This window comes from Musca autumnalis, unplaced genomic scaffold, assembly GCF_047663935.1.
Source record: "Musca autumnalis isolate F117 unplaced genomic scaffold, ASM4766393v1 scaffold_4, whole genome shotgun sequence".
Taxonomy (NCBI): domain Eukaryota; kingdom Metazoa; phylum Arthropoda; class Insecta; order Diptera; family Muscidae; genus Musca; species Musca autumnalis.
This window is the reverse complement of record NW_027411977.1, coordinates 136,906,261-136,924,294: the sequence shown is the minus strand read 5'-3', so window position 1 is coordinate 136,924,294 and position 18,034 is coordinate 136,906,261. Positions and strand designations below refer to the sequence as shown.

General features: G+C 37.5%; 1 protein-coding gene across 1 annotated transcript; it reads right to left on the bottom strand.

Moving 5' to 3' along the window:
* Positions 1-347: 347 nt before the first annotated feature.
* On the bottom strand, positions 348-17,998 carry scaf6 (SR-related CTD associated factor 6). Its single transcript, XM_073985920.1, has 13 exons — positions 17,830-17,998; positions 17,556-17,726; positions 17,049-17,500; positions 10,881-11,043; positions 10,652-10,724; positions 10,183-10,257; positions 2,789-2,865; positions 2,516-2,714; positions 1,562-2,428; positions 1,318-1,485; positions 1,004-1,255; positions 770-941; positions 348-694 (listed from the first exon to the last, which is right to left on the bottom strand). The coding sequence occupies exons 1-13, from the start codon at positions 17,849-17,851 to the stop codon at positions 596-598; spliced, it is 2,790 nt and encodes a 929-aa protein (XP_073842021.1). The 5' UTR covers positions 17,852-17,998; the 3' UTR covers positions 348-595.
* Positions 17,999-18,034: the final 36 nt, after the last annotated feature.

Genomic DNA, 18,034 nt, shown 5'->3' with positions numbered 1-18,034 from the left:
CCGGTACCATAAACAGGTGCCCCTCCTGCCATCAGAGCCCTCACGATACTTCACATCTATTCAACTGTCCGTCCGCCCCCACAAATCTAACCCCTGTTGATTTGTGGTCACATCCAATTGAAGTAGCACAATTCCTTCAATTGCCAACATCAAATCCTATTCACACAACTGATTAATAATATATTCCATTTTCTTTTCTCGTTCCATTCTTCCTTTATAATTTTCAGGAAAGAGCTTCCGAATACAACCGAACTGTTACAACAACAACAACAACAATAACAACTTATTCCAGAATCCGTCCGCAGTAAATACCCAGTCCCAAAATTTACACAAAAACGAATAAACAATTATATAAAGTATTGTTATAACAATACAAACATCAAATTAAAAATGCAAACTATATTTGTGGATCTTAATTTCAAGTCAAAACAAAGATAAAAATCTGTTCATAGCACATAATCTCTTTTTGAATTATAAAAGAAATGTAAATTAAGAAAATGATGATCGATTTGCATTACAATTCATTGAGTTTTTTTTTTACAAAAAATATATGTAATTAACTTAACCACATAGAAAATAATTACTATAAATGTCTTTAGCTTTTCTCATCACGTGTACGCATACGAAAAACAAATGCGGCACCTTTATTCTTGCGAAAGTTTTCATATGGGTCATTCATATTCACTCCGACACCCTGTGTAAAAATACAAAAAAATTATCAATTACCACAACATATAACTTTGCCAGAATCCCACAAAAAATTACATACCTTGTATAAATCTTTACGATCTCTTACTTCACCTCCGGAAATTGGCTGATCAATACCCTGATTTTTCGTACCTAATCCGGTACCAGCGCCTGACCATCCCATTTTCATTAGCATTTGATGCCCCTTGTTCGATTCATCAATGAATTCATTTGGTTTGGCAAAATTGCTGCCTCTATAAATATTGGAAATAAGTTTTTTAATAACATATAACGAGGAAATAAGGGAACTTCTTACAAAAAGCTGGGAGGAGTTACTGAACGATCTCGTTCACGCCTTGTGTTGCGATCATTTTCCCTGTCACGGTCACGTTCCCTTTCTCTGTCCCTGGGCGGAGATCGTCGAGGAGAACGACTTCTTCTATTGTAACGATTGTTTCGCCCGCCTCTTTCGTTGCGATTTGGTGTGGCACGTACTGGTGACCGAGAACGCGATCTCGAGCGCGTTCGTGACTTACGAGGCGAGGCGGAACGACTGCGACTTTTTGATCTGTCAGAAAAATATTTATATTTTTAATAACAAATACATTTTTGCCTACAAGTGTTGCATACCTGTAGCAACGTTTGTTTGTCTTTTTGGGTTTTGGTTTTTCCAACAAAATAGGACTAGGAGAACGTGATTTTTCCCTAACTCCATTTTTAATATCCTCTTCCTTCTGTTTGCGAGCAGCATTTTTAACTTTGTAATATTCATAGAGACCCAATTTTTCCCAACCCTCGCTGCAAATGGAAATACAAACAAAAATACAAAGATTGTTAATACCACAATTTCCGGATTTATATACCATGTACTTACTTATCTCTGGGCCTGTCATGAGTGGGTAGGGAATAGAACGCTGCCAAAGCATTTGTCAATCTTTCAGTTTGTGGTGCTGGTGGCGGTAGACGTATATCCTCCGGATCTAAGGGCTTATAATTGTAGTCCTCCAAACGTATAAGCGGTACCATAAGTCCTGCTGGTAAATCATAATACGCTGCTGAAGGTTTTGGATCCTCTTCAGGTTGTTCCTTTGTTGTTGCCAGCTGCTCATCCCCAGGACCCATGGCATGTGGTGTTATGGTTTGATTATCAAACGCATTTGGGGGTTGTTGCTGTTGTACCATTTGCAAAGCTGCAGCAACATTGCGTAGATCAACATTCAAGTTGGACACATTGTTGAGAATTTCTGCAGGATTTAGGGCATTTGGTGGAGCATTCATTATGGCTTGACTTTGCGGAATGTTGCTATTGATTTGAGCGAAAGGAGTTTGTTGCATTAGATGCGGAATCTGCTGATTGTTGGCTGCTACCCCTGAGACATTGGGCCCAGGGTTGGCAAAACCTGGTGGTGGTTTTGATAAATCTGGTATAAAGAAATTATTAGCAGCAGCGGTGGTGGCATTTGGAAAACATTGAGCATTGTTAGAATTTGAATGTGATTGGGAATTGCCGAAAGGATCCGCCTTGTCGTTCAAAGCAGGCATTGCAATTTTTTGTCCCATTAAAGAGGGTATATTGACTTGAGATTGCTGCTGTTGTTGTTGTTGATTTACAGCTGCCATCATTCCAGCATTTGGCATTACACTTGCCAACATTTGCTGTTCCATTTGTTGCTTTTGTTGTTCCAATTGTGTAATTTGTTGTGCAGCATGTTGTATAAACATTTGATGTTGTTTCTTATAACTAAGAGAGAAGAAATATTCAATAAACATTATTAATATCAACGATTAACTTGAAATGCTTCCAATGTGGGACTTTAGAATATCATACTTATCCATTTGCGCTTTCATAGCCTGAGTAAATTTACTCGTCGTTTCATGATGTAAATTTTGCAAATTTGTCTTATACTCTTGCATGGAAGAATCGGGCGATTGTAATTTCGATATAACACATGCATCGAAAAATTTTGCCTTAGACTCCCACAAAGATAACAGTTTTGTTAGTTTCGCCCGTTGGTCAGTGTTGGCAACTGTCGAAAATACATACATATTTTGTGAATATTAGAAAGGGAAAATTATATATAGAAGGGTTAGACGAACTTACTTAAATCGGCACTGCAGAACATTGGTATAACCACATTCTCTAGGCTATTTTTCAAATCATTGGCATTTTTCCGAACACTGTAAAACAATCATATTGTATTAATGCCGTTATTATTTTTTTTTGTTGCATGAAATATTTAATGCAATTACGGTATTAAACTTTTCATTAAACAGTGTGTCATATAAATACATTTAAGGGGTTGTAGCCACTTATTGAGCACCAAAAGAGCAATTTTTCATGAATATTTTATACGAAAAATCTAACAAACTTTTTTAGGAATTTTTTTATCTGAAAGGTCACACCTTGAGCTAATTTCGTATTTTTTTATGTAAAATATTGCATAGTTTTCTGACAAATGCCCGCCTACGAAGCGCTGTTTTACTAAAGCATATTGCGGTGTCCACTGTAGCGCGAAAACGAATAAACCGATCTGCATATATTTTTGTGAGTTCATTAAGAACCTAATAATATTGTCCTTAAGCGAAAGGGAACTCAAAAATATCCTTTAAAATTACGATTTTAGCGAAAAAATTGATAGCATTTCGCCATAAAAACATCAAATTTTTAAAGTCTTTCGCTTAAGGACAGGCTTATTATATGTCTAAAAATCCCACAAAATGAAAATCGGATCATGCGTATACAGTGGGCAGCGCTTTAAAAATGCCATTTTGAGAAAACCGCGTTTGAAACTTCTCTGTTATATACAAAACACAGTTAGTTTGTCCCTCCCAACTCTCATATCTCAGCAAACTTTTGTCCGATCGACTCGATATTTTATGCAACATATTCTATTCTACCTGTACTGTAAAATTAGCCAATACAAAATTTTTTTTTTTTATTTGCTAGGGGCCATGACCCCTTAAAGCTCTTAGTCCAGATTTATATTAGGCAATTTTCCTCCTCAGTTTTCAGCCTCAACTCTCTCTCCTTCAAACTAATAATTATTACCGCAAGGAAAATCACATAAACTAAATTTGCTCTTAGCAACTAATTACATTATTTTATTGAAAACATGCAAATCTGAATCTAAAAGAAACTTTAAGAACTTTGTAAGTGCCTACCATTAATTCAAAATATAATATGTATATCCCGTTTTCTTTAGTGGAGTAAATTACTATCAAATCCCCATAATTTCAATTGAACAAAAAATGATCAAGACACATTATTGGTGTTAGATACAAGTTAATGCATCTGCAACTGCATCCGTGTGAATGCTATTTAAACCTGCTTGATAGACTTGTTGATCTAGGGGTACTCTCTTGTAACGTTGGAGCATTCTTTCTAGATCATGAAGATCCCTTCTGACATGCCTGGGTGGGGGACCTATCCACCATATGGTGATTACGATGGCTCTCACGATAACACCCGAGCAGGTAGTGCAACGAAAGCATGTGATTATGTCACAGTACTGGAATCCAATCACAAAACGAAAAGATGTTTTGGCAAACATTTGCTGTGCGAAATGATCAATGCCACACTCAGACACACCCACACTTGATTGCTTAACAACCCAACCAGCTACTTGGAACATACTACAGCTGATGTTTTCAACTTTTTCGTTTTCTATCTGTTGTTGTGAAATTGAGAACTTTTCGCTACTAGTTTTGTCGAACTCACGAATGTAAACAAAATGAAACAAAACAGCGAGTGGGTCAACGTGGGTTATGTTTCGTTTTGTATTGTTCCTATGTTGTACGAAACGAAACCATTGGAAATGTTTCATAAAGTATTTTTACGTACGCTGGAACAGAGTGACCGTAGATTTAGTGGCAATATTTGAATATTCCTCGCGCGGAAAAATGTAGTAAGATCAATCAAATAGGAGTTCAACCTTTCACAAATGACACCGGGAGAAGGTAAGACGCCAAGATCGTACAATCTACTTATGTTACGATCTCAATGCCATCTGGAGGGGGCAGAATACAGGAGTGGTAGAGGTTAAACATTTCCAGAGATATTATCCTATCCTATCCTTATTATTATCCTCGCTGCTTCACTCTACGTGGCTTGGACTTCTTGTTCCTGATTTCCATGTACCACTGTCGTTCACACATATAATTGATTATCCAACGTTTCAAACTTAGCCGGAGGGTTGTCTGCTTGATGTCATCAAACAGCGTAGAATGCTTGAGAATATCAAAGGTATTTAAAAAGTCAAGCGCTACCATCACTGTTCTATCACACGGCTAGCTCTGGTTGAGTCCTTGACTAATATGTGTGGAGATGACGCGCAGCGCTGTTGTCGTGCTGCTTACGGAATCCATGCTGATGATCGGCAACTGGATAGCTATTTCTGACGCTGGGGAGGAGTAAAGCCTCAAGATAAATCTTTGCTTTGCGCGACAAAAAAAACATAATCGGTCTGTACGATTCACCATTGCTTGCATCCTTGTCTGGCTTCAGTAGCGGGATCACAATGCTCATTTTCCAGACTTCGAGAACAATTTGGGTGGCCAGCGACAGGTTGAGAGCATTAGTGATACATTCCAGCACATCCAGCTGTTTTAGCATTACCTTGGATGATTTAGCGTTCCTGATGGCATTCGCTACATCGATCATTGTAAATTGTGGTGATTCCTCCTCGACAGAAAGAGATCTAACGCGACGTAGTACTCTTCTCTTCACCCTGTCACTTCCGGGTTGCTTGACAAACTTGCTTGACAGTCAGGGTAATGTCGCAAAACGTGACTGTCATGCTTAAGTGACATGCATCTCCGGAATACAGCTTACCTGGACCTGTTCTGCATGGACAGATGCTTTCCTTCATCTTTCAATTTTCCCTTCAAAATTGCCTGTAAAATGTTGTATTTGTTGTTCCTTAATACGTGTCCAAGATACACTATTTTGCCCCTTTTATTGTTGTTATTAATTACCGGCTTACTTACATTCGTCCTTCTCATTACTTCGTCCTTTGAAATTTTCGCTGCCCATGGTATTTTCAGTGACGTAGGGGATGGAAGATACCAAGGAACGGTCCTGACCGGTTTTAACATGGCAAAGACCAGGATTTATCTTGGTCCCTCTTTCATCTCAAGTGGACACTGACCTCCCCGTGGTGTCACCTGGGGAACTGCCTTTAACACCCGTTAAAGGTAGTGAGCTAACATGTGCCGCGCGTTCACCCATAAGAACGTTAAAAACTTGGGCTTGGGTTTGGGCGTCGGGTTAGTAACCCTCCCCTAAAAAAAAAACAGCCTACTATGAAAAAACGAAAGAAAAGAAAAACAAACCCCTCTAAAGTTGACGAACCCCGCAAACGTTTTAAGGACCATGATCTGCGAATCTGCACCTGGAATGTTCGCACTCTTTATAGAGAAGGTGCAGTCTTCGCATTGGCAGACGTACTTGGATAGTACAAAGCCGATATTACTGCCATACAGGAAATACGATGGACTGGGAAAATGTCACAACAACACCTAAAGGAGGTGACGCACTGTATTATAGCTGCCATGACACAAAGCATGAGTTTGGTTGCGGTTTTGTAGTTGGTCGGAAGTTAAAACATCTGGTCTCCAGCTTCACCCCAGTGAATGAAAGACTTGCTACAATTCGATTTAAAGCAAAATTCTTCAACATCAGCTTTATCTGCGCTCATGCCCCAACCGAAGACAAGGACGAACAGACCAAAGATATATTCTACGAGAGCTTAGAAGAAACATATGACCGTTGTCCTGCCCATGACATTAAAATTGTTCTAGGCGATTTTAATGCCAAAATTGGAAAGGAGAATATCTTTGGACAAACAGTTGGGAAATTCAGTCTACATAGTGAAACATCAGACAATGGAATGAGGCTGATAGACTTCGCAGCGGCAAAAAACATGGTAGTTAGCAGTACCAGATTTAAGCATCTCGATATTCATAAGGGCACTTGGCTGTCTCCAGACCAAAGAACAATAAATCAAATTGATCACGTTGTGATAGATGGAAGACATTCATCGAGCGTGTTGGATGTTCGATCGTTCCGAGGAGCAAACATAGATTCGGACCATTACCTCGTTGCAGCAAAGGTACGTACCCGTCTAAACGTTGCAAATAAAGCACGGACAGACACAACACGAAAGTTGGACATCGCCAAGCTGCAAACACAACAGATAGCCACAGCATATTCCACTCAACTGACCCAATTGCTTAATGATAGCGCTTCTCGTCCCGATAACATATCAGCACAATGGCAAAATATTGCCCACTCCATGCAAACAGCCGCAAAATCAGTACTTGGATACCAGAGACCTCCACCAAAGAATCCGTGGTATGACCAGGAGTGCCATGCTGCTACCGAAGAAAAAATGCGGCATATAGGGCTACTTTACAATCAGTAGCAACGCGTAGCGCACGAGAGAGGTATCGGGAGAAAAGGAGAGAGGAGAAACGTCTTTTCCGCAGGAAAAAGAGAGAAATGGAAAAGAGGGAGTGTGAACAAATGGAGATGTACAGGAGACAGAACGAAGTCCGAAAATTCTACCAAAGAGTGAAGCATCAAACTGATGGCTTTGGTACAGGAATATCCTCCTGTAGAGATCAACAAGGTAATTTGGTAACTGATACAGATAGTGTTCTCAGGATATGGAAAGAACATTTTTCCAAACTGTTGGTATCCGATAGCAGTGAAGACGGCGAAGATACCACAGATCCAATCCCAGATGATGGTATTGAATGTATACCGCCCAGCCAAGATGAGGTAAGGACAGCAATAAACCGGCTGAAGAATAAGGCGGCAGGTGCAGATGGCCTACCATCCGAGCTGTTCAAAACCGGATAAGGTGTATGCATCAGCTAGTTAGCACCATCTGGCAGGAAGAACGCGTACCCGACGATTGGAACGTGAGCATCCTATGTCCAGTCCACAAGAAGGGTGATAAGGCTGTGTGCTCCAATTATAGGAGCATAAGTCTGCTCCCTATTGCATATAAGATAGTATCTGGCATATTTTGTGAGAGACTAAAGCCTATGGTCAATGAAATTATTGGACCCTATCAGTGCGGCTTTAGACCTGGCAAATCCACCATTGACCAGATATTTACCTTGAGACAAATCCTGGAAAGGACCCAAGAAATGCAGATCGACACCTTCCATCTTTTCGTCGATTATAAAGCAGCATTCGACAGCCCTATACGTTCAAAGGTGTTCCAAGCCATGTCTGATTTTGGTATTCCTGCAAAGCTCATTCGACTTTGTAGAATGACATTAACTGAGACGAGATCCTCAGTTAAAATTGGAAAGAACCTCTCCGAAGAGTTTACTACCAAAAGAGGTTTCAGACAAGGAGACGGCCTGTCGTGTGATCTATTCAACATCCGCACCATCTGTGAATGTTGGTACCTATAATTTTGAGGTAGTAAAGGACTTCGTCTACCTCGGCACCGCCATAAACACAACAAATAACATCAGTTGTGAAATACGAAGAAGAATAGTGTTGGCTAACAGATGCTACTTTGGGCTGAGTAAGCAGTTTAGGAATAAAGCCACCTCTCGGCAAACAAAAATAACACTGTACAAAACACTGATACTACCCGTGCTAATGTATGGTTCCGAAGCATGGGTACTTGCTCAAGCAGATAAGGCAGTGCTTTGTGTGTTTGAGAGAAAAATTCTTCGAAAGATCTACGGGCCAATCTGTGTTGACGGCGAATATCGGCGTCGTATGAACATCGAGCTGTATCAACTATACAATGACATCAATATAGTTGAACGAATCGAGATACAACGATTGCGATGGCTAGGCCATGTTATAAGAATGAGTGATGATGAACCCGCTAAAAAGGCGTATAAATACGGGCCGCATGGAGGTTCTCGCAGATCTGGAAGGCCAAAGCTTCGTTGGAGCCAACAAGTGAAACGAGATATCACAAAGCTACATATCCCAGATTGGGAAAATACAGCAGCAAACAGAGAGGATTGGAGATTTTTTCTTAGTTCGGCTTATGGAACAAATGTTCTGTAAAAGGCCAGCTAAGTAAGTAAAGTAAGTAAGTATTTTCAGTACTCGCCGGTAAATCCATATTTCGACGGTTTCCAATTTTCTTTCATCAGATGATTTGAGGGTCCAAACTTATTTTCCATATAGCAGCACCAACCAAAATATAGCATTTTATAAAACGCATTTTTGTTGTTACTTTTATGTCATGATTTTTCAGGGTTTTACTATATTTACGTAAAACTTCTCGCGCCATCCCTATTCGACTTTTTATCTCTTTCGATGTATCCCATTGGTCGTTTATTAAAATCCCAAGATATTTAAATGTTCGCACTCTTTCTATTTCTGTAACTTATACTTTTAAGTTCACCTCGGCATGGGGATTTTTTCTACTAATGAACATGTACATAGTCTTCTTCATGTTGACATTAAAGGCATATTTCTCACTTGCACGTACAGTTTCTCTACTAGTTTCTGTAGACCGGCTATGCTTCCAGTCAGTAACGTGGCATTGGCAGCATAACTTGTATTACTGACTAGTTTCCTATCAATTTTTATTCCGATCGTTTCTCCTTCAAGCGTTTCTTGGAATATTTTCTCTAACTGCGCAATCTAACTCGATGAATTAGGCAAGAAAACCACTGTGGGATAAATAACGAGCCACTGCATGTTCAAATTGGATGAAAGTAGCGTCTGCTATAGTAGATTCTGTGGAGATGCAGAGGAGATAGAAATCACCGACAAGGTTGGCCCAAGGATCCGTAGACCAATCTGCATTGACCGTGTATATCGACGTAAATGAATCACGAGCCGTTTCAGCTTTACATAGACATCAACATAATGTTACGCATCGTGTTACAAGGATTACATTTGTTAGCTCCGTCATGGGAATGGTGCACTCAGTATGGAAGACCAAGGCTCGGGTGACACGGTGAAGTAAGTAAATACAATTGCACTGTAGGATATGAAATGAACTGCAAGGATTGCAGCTGCATATTTGTGGAGATATGCATATGAATGGATTTGTGGTCGAATCCAAAGGAGGTTCATATACCATAAGATTAAACTAGAACAAGATTAATGAAGACACACGGTAAAACATCTGGGGGATACGTCTATAAGTAATAGGGAATAGTTAGCAATTCACTCACTTTCATTTTCGTAACATCATAGAGAAGCAGGATATACATAGTATTTAAAATTCCTAATTTTATAGACATGTACAATTAATTTAAATAACTGGTAATGCGGTATATAGAAACAAAATTAAAACGTTTGTGCTTCAAAAATTTGGGACTGTTTCCTGGCGCCATCGTAAATAAAATTTTCTTCGTTAATATTATATTTTGCGTTTTCGTTAAAAATTCGTAAATTAGAATAACACAAATGTACGACATCAAGAAACAGACCTTTATAAAAGATATACATCCCCTTTAAATAACAAAGTTTTTTTGAAGAAAAAACAAAGGTATACTCACCAATGGTGCAGGATATCATTAATTAAATATATAAGATGCAATTTTTGCTGAAATGTTGAACCATCTGCCAAAGCCCTAAAAATAAATTAACAAACGATATTTTTGTTGTTTTTTGGTCTTGTTCTGTTCGCTCGTCTGTTCGTTCAGAGTTGTAGGCGTTGATTTTGTTTGCTATTAACTAAAGATATTAATTGTCAATGTCAAGAGAGTAAATTCAATTAAATGTAGGCGTTAGTTTTAGTTCGTAAAGTTTACATTATAACTCTGTCAGTTTAGTTCGCCAGTAGTAACAATGAAAAGCAAAAATCCTTCTCCATCGGCATCGAACGAACAAATGTAAAATACGAGCGATTCTTTTGCAAACAAATAGTAATTATCCGAGCAAACATTTATGCACGAATAGTAAATAGTGTAGTTATATATACAATAAAAAATAGTTTCAAATTAAACTTATAAATAACACGCATACTTCTTTAAAAGATATTGTAAAACGACATTGTTTTTAGCGCTGTCGGATGAATGCTGTAATATCCAGTTTTTGCCTAAAATTGCAACATTTAAAAATATTACTTCATTTGCCAACCAACAGAAAAAATATTTATAATACATATTTATAAAATAATGTTTTTTATGAAGAAAACTTCTACTAGAGAGTTTTAAAATAGAACAATATATAGTTGAAATTTGTGTATATTTACCTTGGGAAATGCTGTCCTTGGTACAGGCATCAATTATGGGCTGCAATATGCCATCAAATTCTTTAAGGGATATATTTTGTTCCTCGGCTTGCTTTTCCAATTGTTTGTTTTGGGCCTCTTCTATGGCTTCTTCAATTTGTTTCTTTTGCTGTGTCACCATTGCCTAAATAGGTCCCATTGTGTTTTTGGTTTCAATATTTTTGGTTTTTTTTTCGAAAATTCAGTTTCATATTTGATAGGGGGAATTGCAAATTATATTGCACAGAGACATATTTATTTTGTTTAATGCAAATGCATTTTTAACAGTTTTGTATGTGTTTTTGTAGCGGATATTATGGATTTTTAGTTTTGGGAGTTTTCGAGTTTGGTTTTTTTAATAAAAAATATACAAGTAAAGTAAAATTTTAAATGTAGAAATTTCATAATATTTGTAATGTTATATATTAAAAAATAAAATTAAAAAGAGCTTAAGATCAAACGCTAAAAAAGTTTCCCCCACCGTAATTTTGTAACCCATAGTTTCAAAATGCTTTTTCAGAAAAAAACATCTAACATGAGATTAATCCAATATAATCTCCATAATTCAAAAAATCCTTGATTCAGACAAAAAACAGTAATACGACAGTAAAACGTGTTACATAATAGATACTGCAATGCGGACATCGAATCTGTCTTTCAAAAATCAATGATATTAAAGAGATCCAATCAAGGTGAAAATTTCTAATTACTCCGAGAATTATGCATAATCAATAACTTAAAAGGAATAATTTTATTGAAGTTAATACCCAGCAAAATGTTTTTCGTTACAAAAAAAGTAGTGGAGTACAACTGTTTCTGGACTACACATTTTTGCTTGAAAGTCATACAAGAGCATGGGGTAGCGGGGATGCATCTTGATTACGTCTTTTACACGACTCTTTGAAAGTTAGTAAAGATTATTTTTAAACAATAAAAGCGAATTCTATAGCCCAAAAGAAGAAAAAATTACTATCCCTTATCATGTTTTTTTACAAAGAACATTAATTTTGTATATATAAAAAATTCGACGATATGGATGCAAATCGGATGTTGGCAAACAAATGACGAAGATCAGACTGTAACTGTCATGACTCTCTGTCGACTGCTTCGAGAAAAAGCTACTAGTACTGCTTCATCATGACGTACATCAAATCCAATTTTTGATTGGTATATATAGGATTGTCTGAGCGAGTTTTCGATGACAGTAAAAAGGGAGCGCTAAGACAAAATTATGGTGATTTCATTTCAAAGGTGAAAAATGTCATCTTTTGGTACTTTTATTGCGGTTCTTAGAGTAAAGAATGAACAGGACATTGATGAAAGCGAGTTAAAAGTTCGAAATGCTAAGTCATTTTATTTGACGGAGGGCATGTTATCTCAACAAGTAAAAAAACTGGTAAACAACTACGTATATAGGGGGGTCAATTTGAAACTGGGTCTTATTTAGCGAGTTTTCGATGACAGTAAAAAGGGAGCGCTAAGACAAAATGATGGTGATTTCATTTCAAAGGTGAAAAATGTCATCTTTTGGTACTTTTATTGCGGTTCTTAGAGTAAAGAATGAACAGGACATTGATGAAAGCGAGTTAAAAGTTAGAAATGCTAAGTCATTTTATTTGACGGAGGGCATGTTATCTCAACAAATAAAAAAACTGGTAAACAACTACCCAATTTGAAATTGGGTCTTATTTAGGGAGTCATTTCTTCCGATACATAATGCGCCCACCCGTCATTTCAGTTGGTTGATATGAACTTGCCGACAAAAATACAGATATGGATTAATGCTCATGCTGAAGGTATGGATCGACATAGTTCATTTTGGAAGTGGATCTTATTTTGAGAGTCATTTCTTTTGATAGCCATTTCCGTTGGTCACCGTATAATTTGGAGCTTTTGGACAACTATACCACGAAGCATGGACTTGCTCACGAAAAAATTCGGTTATAATTTACAATGTATCATCGAACAGATCTTAAACTGCACTTAAACAAAAATCTTGAACCTTTGTGAGGGATTTACACAAAGGAGTGGACCGTTATGGTGGCCCACTTTCAAAGATAAACTAAGTTTCGAGATCCAAAGTTATGACCAAATCGATTGCTCCCTTTAAGAGAATCATGTTAGCGAATATTTTCGAACTTTCATGGGGAAGGTACTGGAAGTAATGAAACGATAGGTGCCCGAGTAGAAGCTGTTGGAAGAAAAATCAAAACGGGGTCTTAAATATTTGTGAAGAATGTAACCGAAGGAGTGGACCTATATGGTCCATCTTCGAACTTATAATGACTGAGGATATAAAGTAAGCTACAACGGCTAACTACTATTTAACGCTAAATCCTAATCATAATTCAAATGTTCGACAGTTGGCGAATCTGTCATTCGAGATTCTTTATACTCACCAAGGGTTTTCACGTCAAAAGACATTTTCTACCCCCAGAGAGTTGTATCAATAAATATAGTTTTTAAACCATCTAAGGCTTGTCAAAATTACATAATTAAATACACGATTTGTAAAGCACAATTGACGTGTGCAAATAAACAACAAATGAAAGTGGTTTGCAAAATACGTATGGAACTGAACTGAACTCCCGTTTACATTTCTGCTTATTATTTATTGTTTTCCACTAAAAAAACTGGAACTCCGCAACGCCGTTTCCAAGCCGAGAAAAGAAAAAGGAGGGACCTTGTTGCGAACCAATAAGATGGACTGAATATTTCGCAGTACACCTTTAGGACGAGCGACATACGTAGTAATATGTTGTGCGCGTGGCAAGATGTTGGAACTACCTCCCTTTAGTTTTGCGTTTATTTTCGCATTCGAATAATGCATTTCGGTTAAAACTTCGTGATCATTTGTATCATTTGTCGGAGAGGAGAGGATTAGTCTAACCATTGCTCTTTTTCCTTACCAGTAACGCTATGCAGTTATTTAAGTTACATATGTATATGTATCATGAATGATTTGTAAGTTTTGTGCATGGAAACGCACAATTCTTATGTTTTAGGCTACTACATATGTATGTTGCTAATGGACAATGTAACTTTCTTTTAATAATTTATCCTATATTTAAAGTAAATAAGGCTGGGGAGCCAATATCATGGAATTATTTGAATTATCAGGAATATTACAAAGCTATGTAATACATTTATTAGGCCAAGAAGGCTTCTGTGTTACAAGTGAAGAAATAAATAAATAATATCCATCCTACCTAAAAAAGATCCCCTAACGCTTGGGTATTAAGCGAACGCGGGCCCATAGGTGTTTCAGGTTTGCAGTCAGTGTACCGACATTAATGGGCACGCCTATTACTCGGCATAGTTGTCAAGCCCAAATCATGTGGGCACACATTCTCTTTATGAAGATTAAATTAAACACGATACAACCCATAACACCCGTCTGTCGGACTATGAGATTGACACTACGGTCATCCATCGCAATCAATAAATCAAACGGTTGCTCTAGGGATCACCAGAGGTGGCTTGTCAGAAATTGGGATGCATGTGACATAATTTTCCGGCATAGAATACATAACGACAAAAACGTCATATAACTATCCAAAACCAATAGATTTTCGAAAAAAAAAAAAAAAAAATAAAGTGAAAGTGTGGTTTCAGACGAAGTCCTGTAGTGCGATTCTCTAACACATTTTTTGAGTTACCGACAAAAATCGGTAAAATTAAAACGCATAATTATGAATGAAAAGTTCAAATAAATGTTGACAACACTCTAGCTATCGGTAGAACTTTTCGACTGCTTTTTATTTGTCGCTAACTTACCGAAAAACATCGGTGATTACCGAAATTATAAGCATTATAATTTTACCGACATTTGTCGGTAACTTAAATGAGTTAGAGAATCGCACTACTGGTGTTTAAACTCTGTTGGAAAGGAGGAATTTATTAGTTAGTCTTATCCGGAATGAACACAAAAGGTCTCTAAGATTATGGAAATATATGAAGACATGGATTCCATGCGCATTACGACCGACACGGGGGACTAGGTTAACTGAATAATTGTAGAATATGGAAAAACAGGTACATTTGAACCCAAGGCAGACGGGAAGCCGGAAATGGTGTCATGTTCGCCAGTGTTGATACATCAGAAACCTGAAAACGACATTCCGGAATATGCTTATACAATCCCCCAAGAAGCTCACACCCAAACAGATCAAGTTCAAACATGCAACAATTTCCTTGTTCATTTCTTTCGCATGTGCAAGTCCGAGCGAGGTCACAATTTAGTCATTCGTTTAAAGCTTTTATGACTACTATGAGATTGTTCCCTTCTTACATTTGCACTGTTCCAGAACTGCAAGAATATACTAGTTTTTACTATTTTTTCGATATCATAAACGAAAAATTGTTATCGTAGTAAAAATTCGTAGATTCTTGACATATTTGCTTTGTTCCAGAACCTGCAAGAAGCTACTAATTTTTACTACGATAACATTTTCTCCTTTATGTTATCGAAAGAAATTGTAAAAATTAGTAGATTCTTGCAGTACTGAAACAGGCCAATTATGTTTGAATATCAACAGCTTATTGCCTTATAACCGCAACACTGCTCATTTCTGATACTGGTAATGTTTATTTTTCTATGGAATCAACACAATTTGATGAGTTAGAATTTAAATAAAAACAGGTGATCAGGGAGGAACCGACAAGGTATGGAACGTCAATAACTTCCAACAGAGCGGTGTGGACAAATTACCAGAAAATAGAAAATAAATACATTAAATTAAAAAAAAAAAAATATCTCACAGGCGAATTTTGGAAGATAAAGTTAAAGTGGAGATCTTCGAGAGAAAGCGTTCGTTACCTATCAAATGGACTCCGCTCCCTGGCCCGGGGGTAATCACCGTCCCAAAAACTGCAATGTCTACGCTGAGCCAGTCAAAGCCAAGACAAAAAAGAAAAACGGTGATCTCGGGCTGTCCAGATTCCTTGAGGAAACCAATGATGTTTGCGGCAGCCATCTTGATTCAATCGGTTGGATTCTCAATGTGACTGGTTAGAGGCAAAATAAACTACAAATACGCGTCAATCCCGCGGCAGCGGGTTCTTACGTACCGGATTGACCCGAAACCAAAAGTGTTTCGGCCAGCGGCTGCCAACCCAGCATTATATGCTGCTACAACAACAACAACAAATACGCGTCATTGAGTTCCACATCCAAACCCACCAAGTTTTGCTTGTCCAAAGACTGCCTCAGTACTTTCCGTAACACTCAGATAACAACAAAACCCAGACAGAAAGTCAAAATTAACTTATCAGCCAACCAGATGCTAGCAAACATGCTGCTAAATTCAACTCGGCCAAATAATATGAGAAAAGATCTTCATTCAAAAACACTTTTTGTTTAAAGAGGAGTGTAAGTTTTGCTAGCTTTTGGAGTAAGGGAATGGTTTTCTAGCACAAAATTTGAAAAATAATGCAAGGACTGTAGGTTCAGGAAAAAACTTTAATTACAAATACAATTTTAAATTTCTATAGTTTTATGTCTTAAAGGATTTACCAGTACTTGCAAATTTCAAAAAATTCCCGAAGGGACAGGGGAGATTTCTCTCCTATCAATGAGTGCACGGCGATTCATGTTGGTGTTCACTCAAGTTCGAATACGAATGAACTGATCTTGTTATATTTTTGTGGACGACTTGATAAACCAAATTCAATATAACCATATATATCTCAAGAAGTAACAAGAAAAAACGTCACTTATTTTAAAAAAGTGGGACCTCCATCTCACTCGACATTAGTTATTTCGTTATTGAAAGTCTACCATAATTGCCAACAACTTTTACCAACGCAGATTGATGTCGATATGGCTTCATTCCATCAATATCTTAAAATACTTAACATATTCAAGACGTGTATACTTTTACTTCGTATCAACGACAGTTATTAATTGGCAAACGTCTCATCCCAATATAGCATAGAATTCACAAGAAACAGACGAGATGGAAAAGAAAATATTCAAGCCCAAAAGTTAGAAAATGTGTCTACCCAAAATACATATAAGAAAGCATCATCCCCACCCAATACATTTACTTAAATAAGATTGTACCTATCTCTTCTCAAAGCAAAATATGCAAGATCTTTGTAAATGGATTATATAGGCATATATAAAGAGGATATGTGTAAAACATTTACCGTATGTTGTGCAGTTAAATTTGCTTCCGATTGTCGTATTTGCTCCCGCAGAGTATTCTGTTGCATATTAATCGCTTCTATTTGTGCAGTTATAGTCATGGCCAAGGACTGTTGATTGCCTCCAACATTTCCACCAGTAGATGGTTGTGATTGTTGTCGTTGGTGTTGCTGTGCGGTTTGTTGTTGTTGCTGCTGTTGTTGTGTCGGCATCCCAACGTTCATTTGTCCCGATGATGGCGGTGCACTATTCCAAAGCTGATGACTAGGTGGTGGTTGATTCATTGCGAAATTGTTTCCATCCATCATCTGACCACCATGTAACATATTTGGCGGTGGTGGTGGTCCTTGTGTAAAATGTGACGACTGTTGCTGTTGAGATTGATATTGCTGCATCTGTTGCTGGGAGTGCATCATTGAACCAGGATTTGGGCCCTGACCTTGTTGTTTCAAAACTGAAAATATTACAATAAATGCCGGTTGTGGAAGTAAATAGTTGGTGTGTCTTACAAATTTGCTCGGCCTGAACTCGATACTGATAATAAGCAGCATACTCCCCTCCGTACAAAAACTCGAATTTTGGGTTATTTTGTTGTTTTTGTTTGGTGATCATTTCGAACTCGGGTCCATTTCTAGCAACAAACTCCGCCAATTTGTCTATAATATTGCGAAGACTCGCATCTTAAAAAGAAGAAAGAAAAATTTTGATTTTCAGAGGAAATTGTGCAAATAAGAAGGCTTTTGATTGCTTCAAGTCGCAATATTGTATTCTTATTATAATTACCTCTAGGCGGTGGGGGTTCCATTATTACACTTTTGTAAGTAATTCCCAATTTTTTTCTTATAAAATTTTCCTTTTTTATACAAAATTCTCAGGTTTTACAAAACATGTCACGAATTTTATTGCAGTTGTCAAAAGAAATGTACATTTTCTCTAGAGGACGCCATATTTACGATTTGACGTTTAGGAAAAACGAATAAACACAATG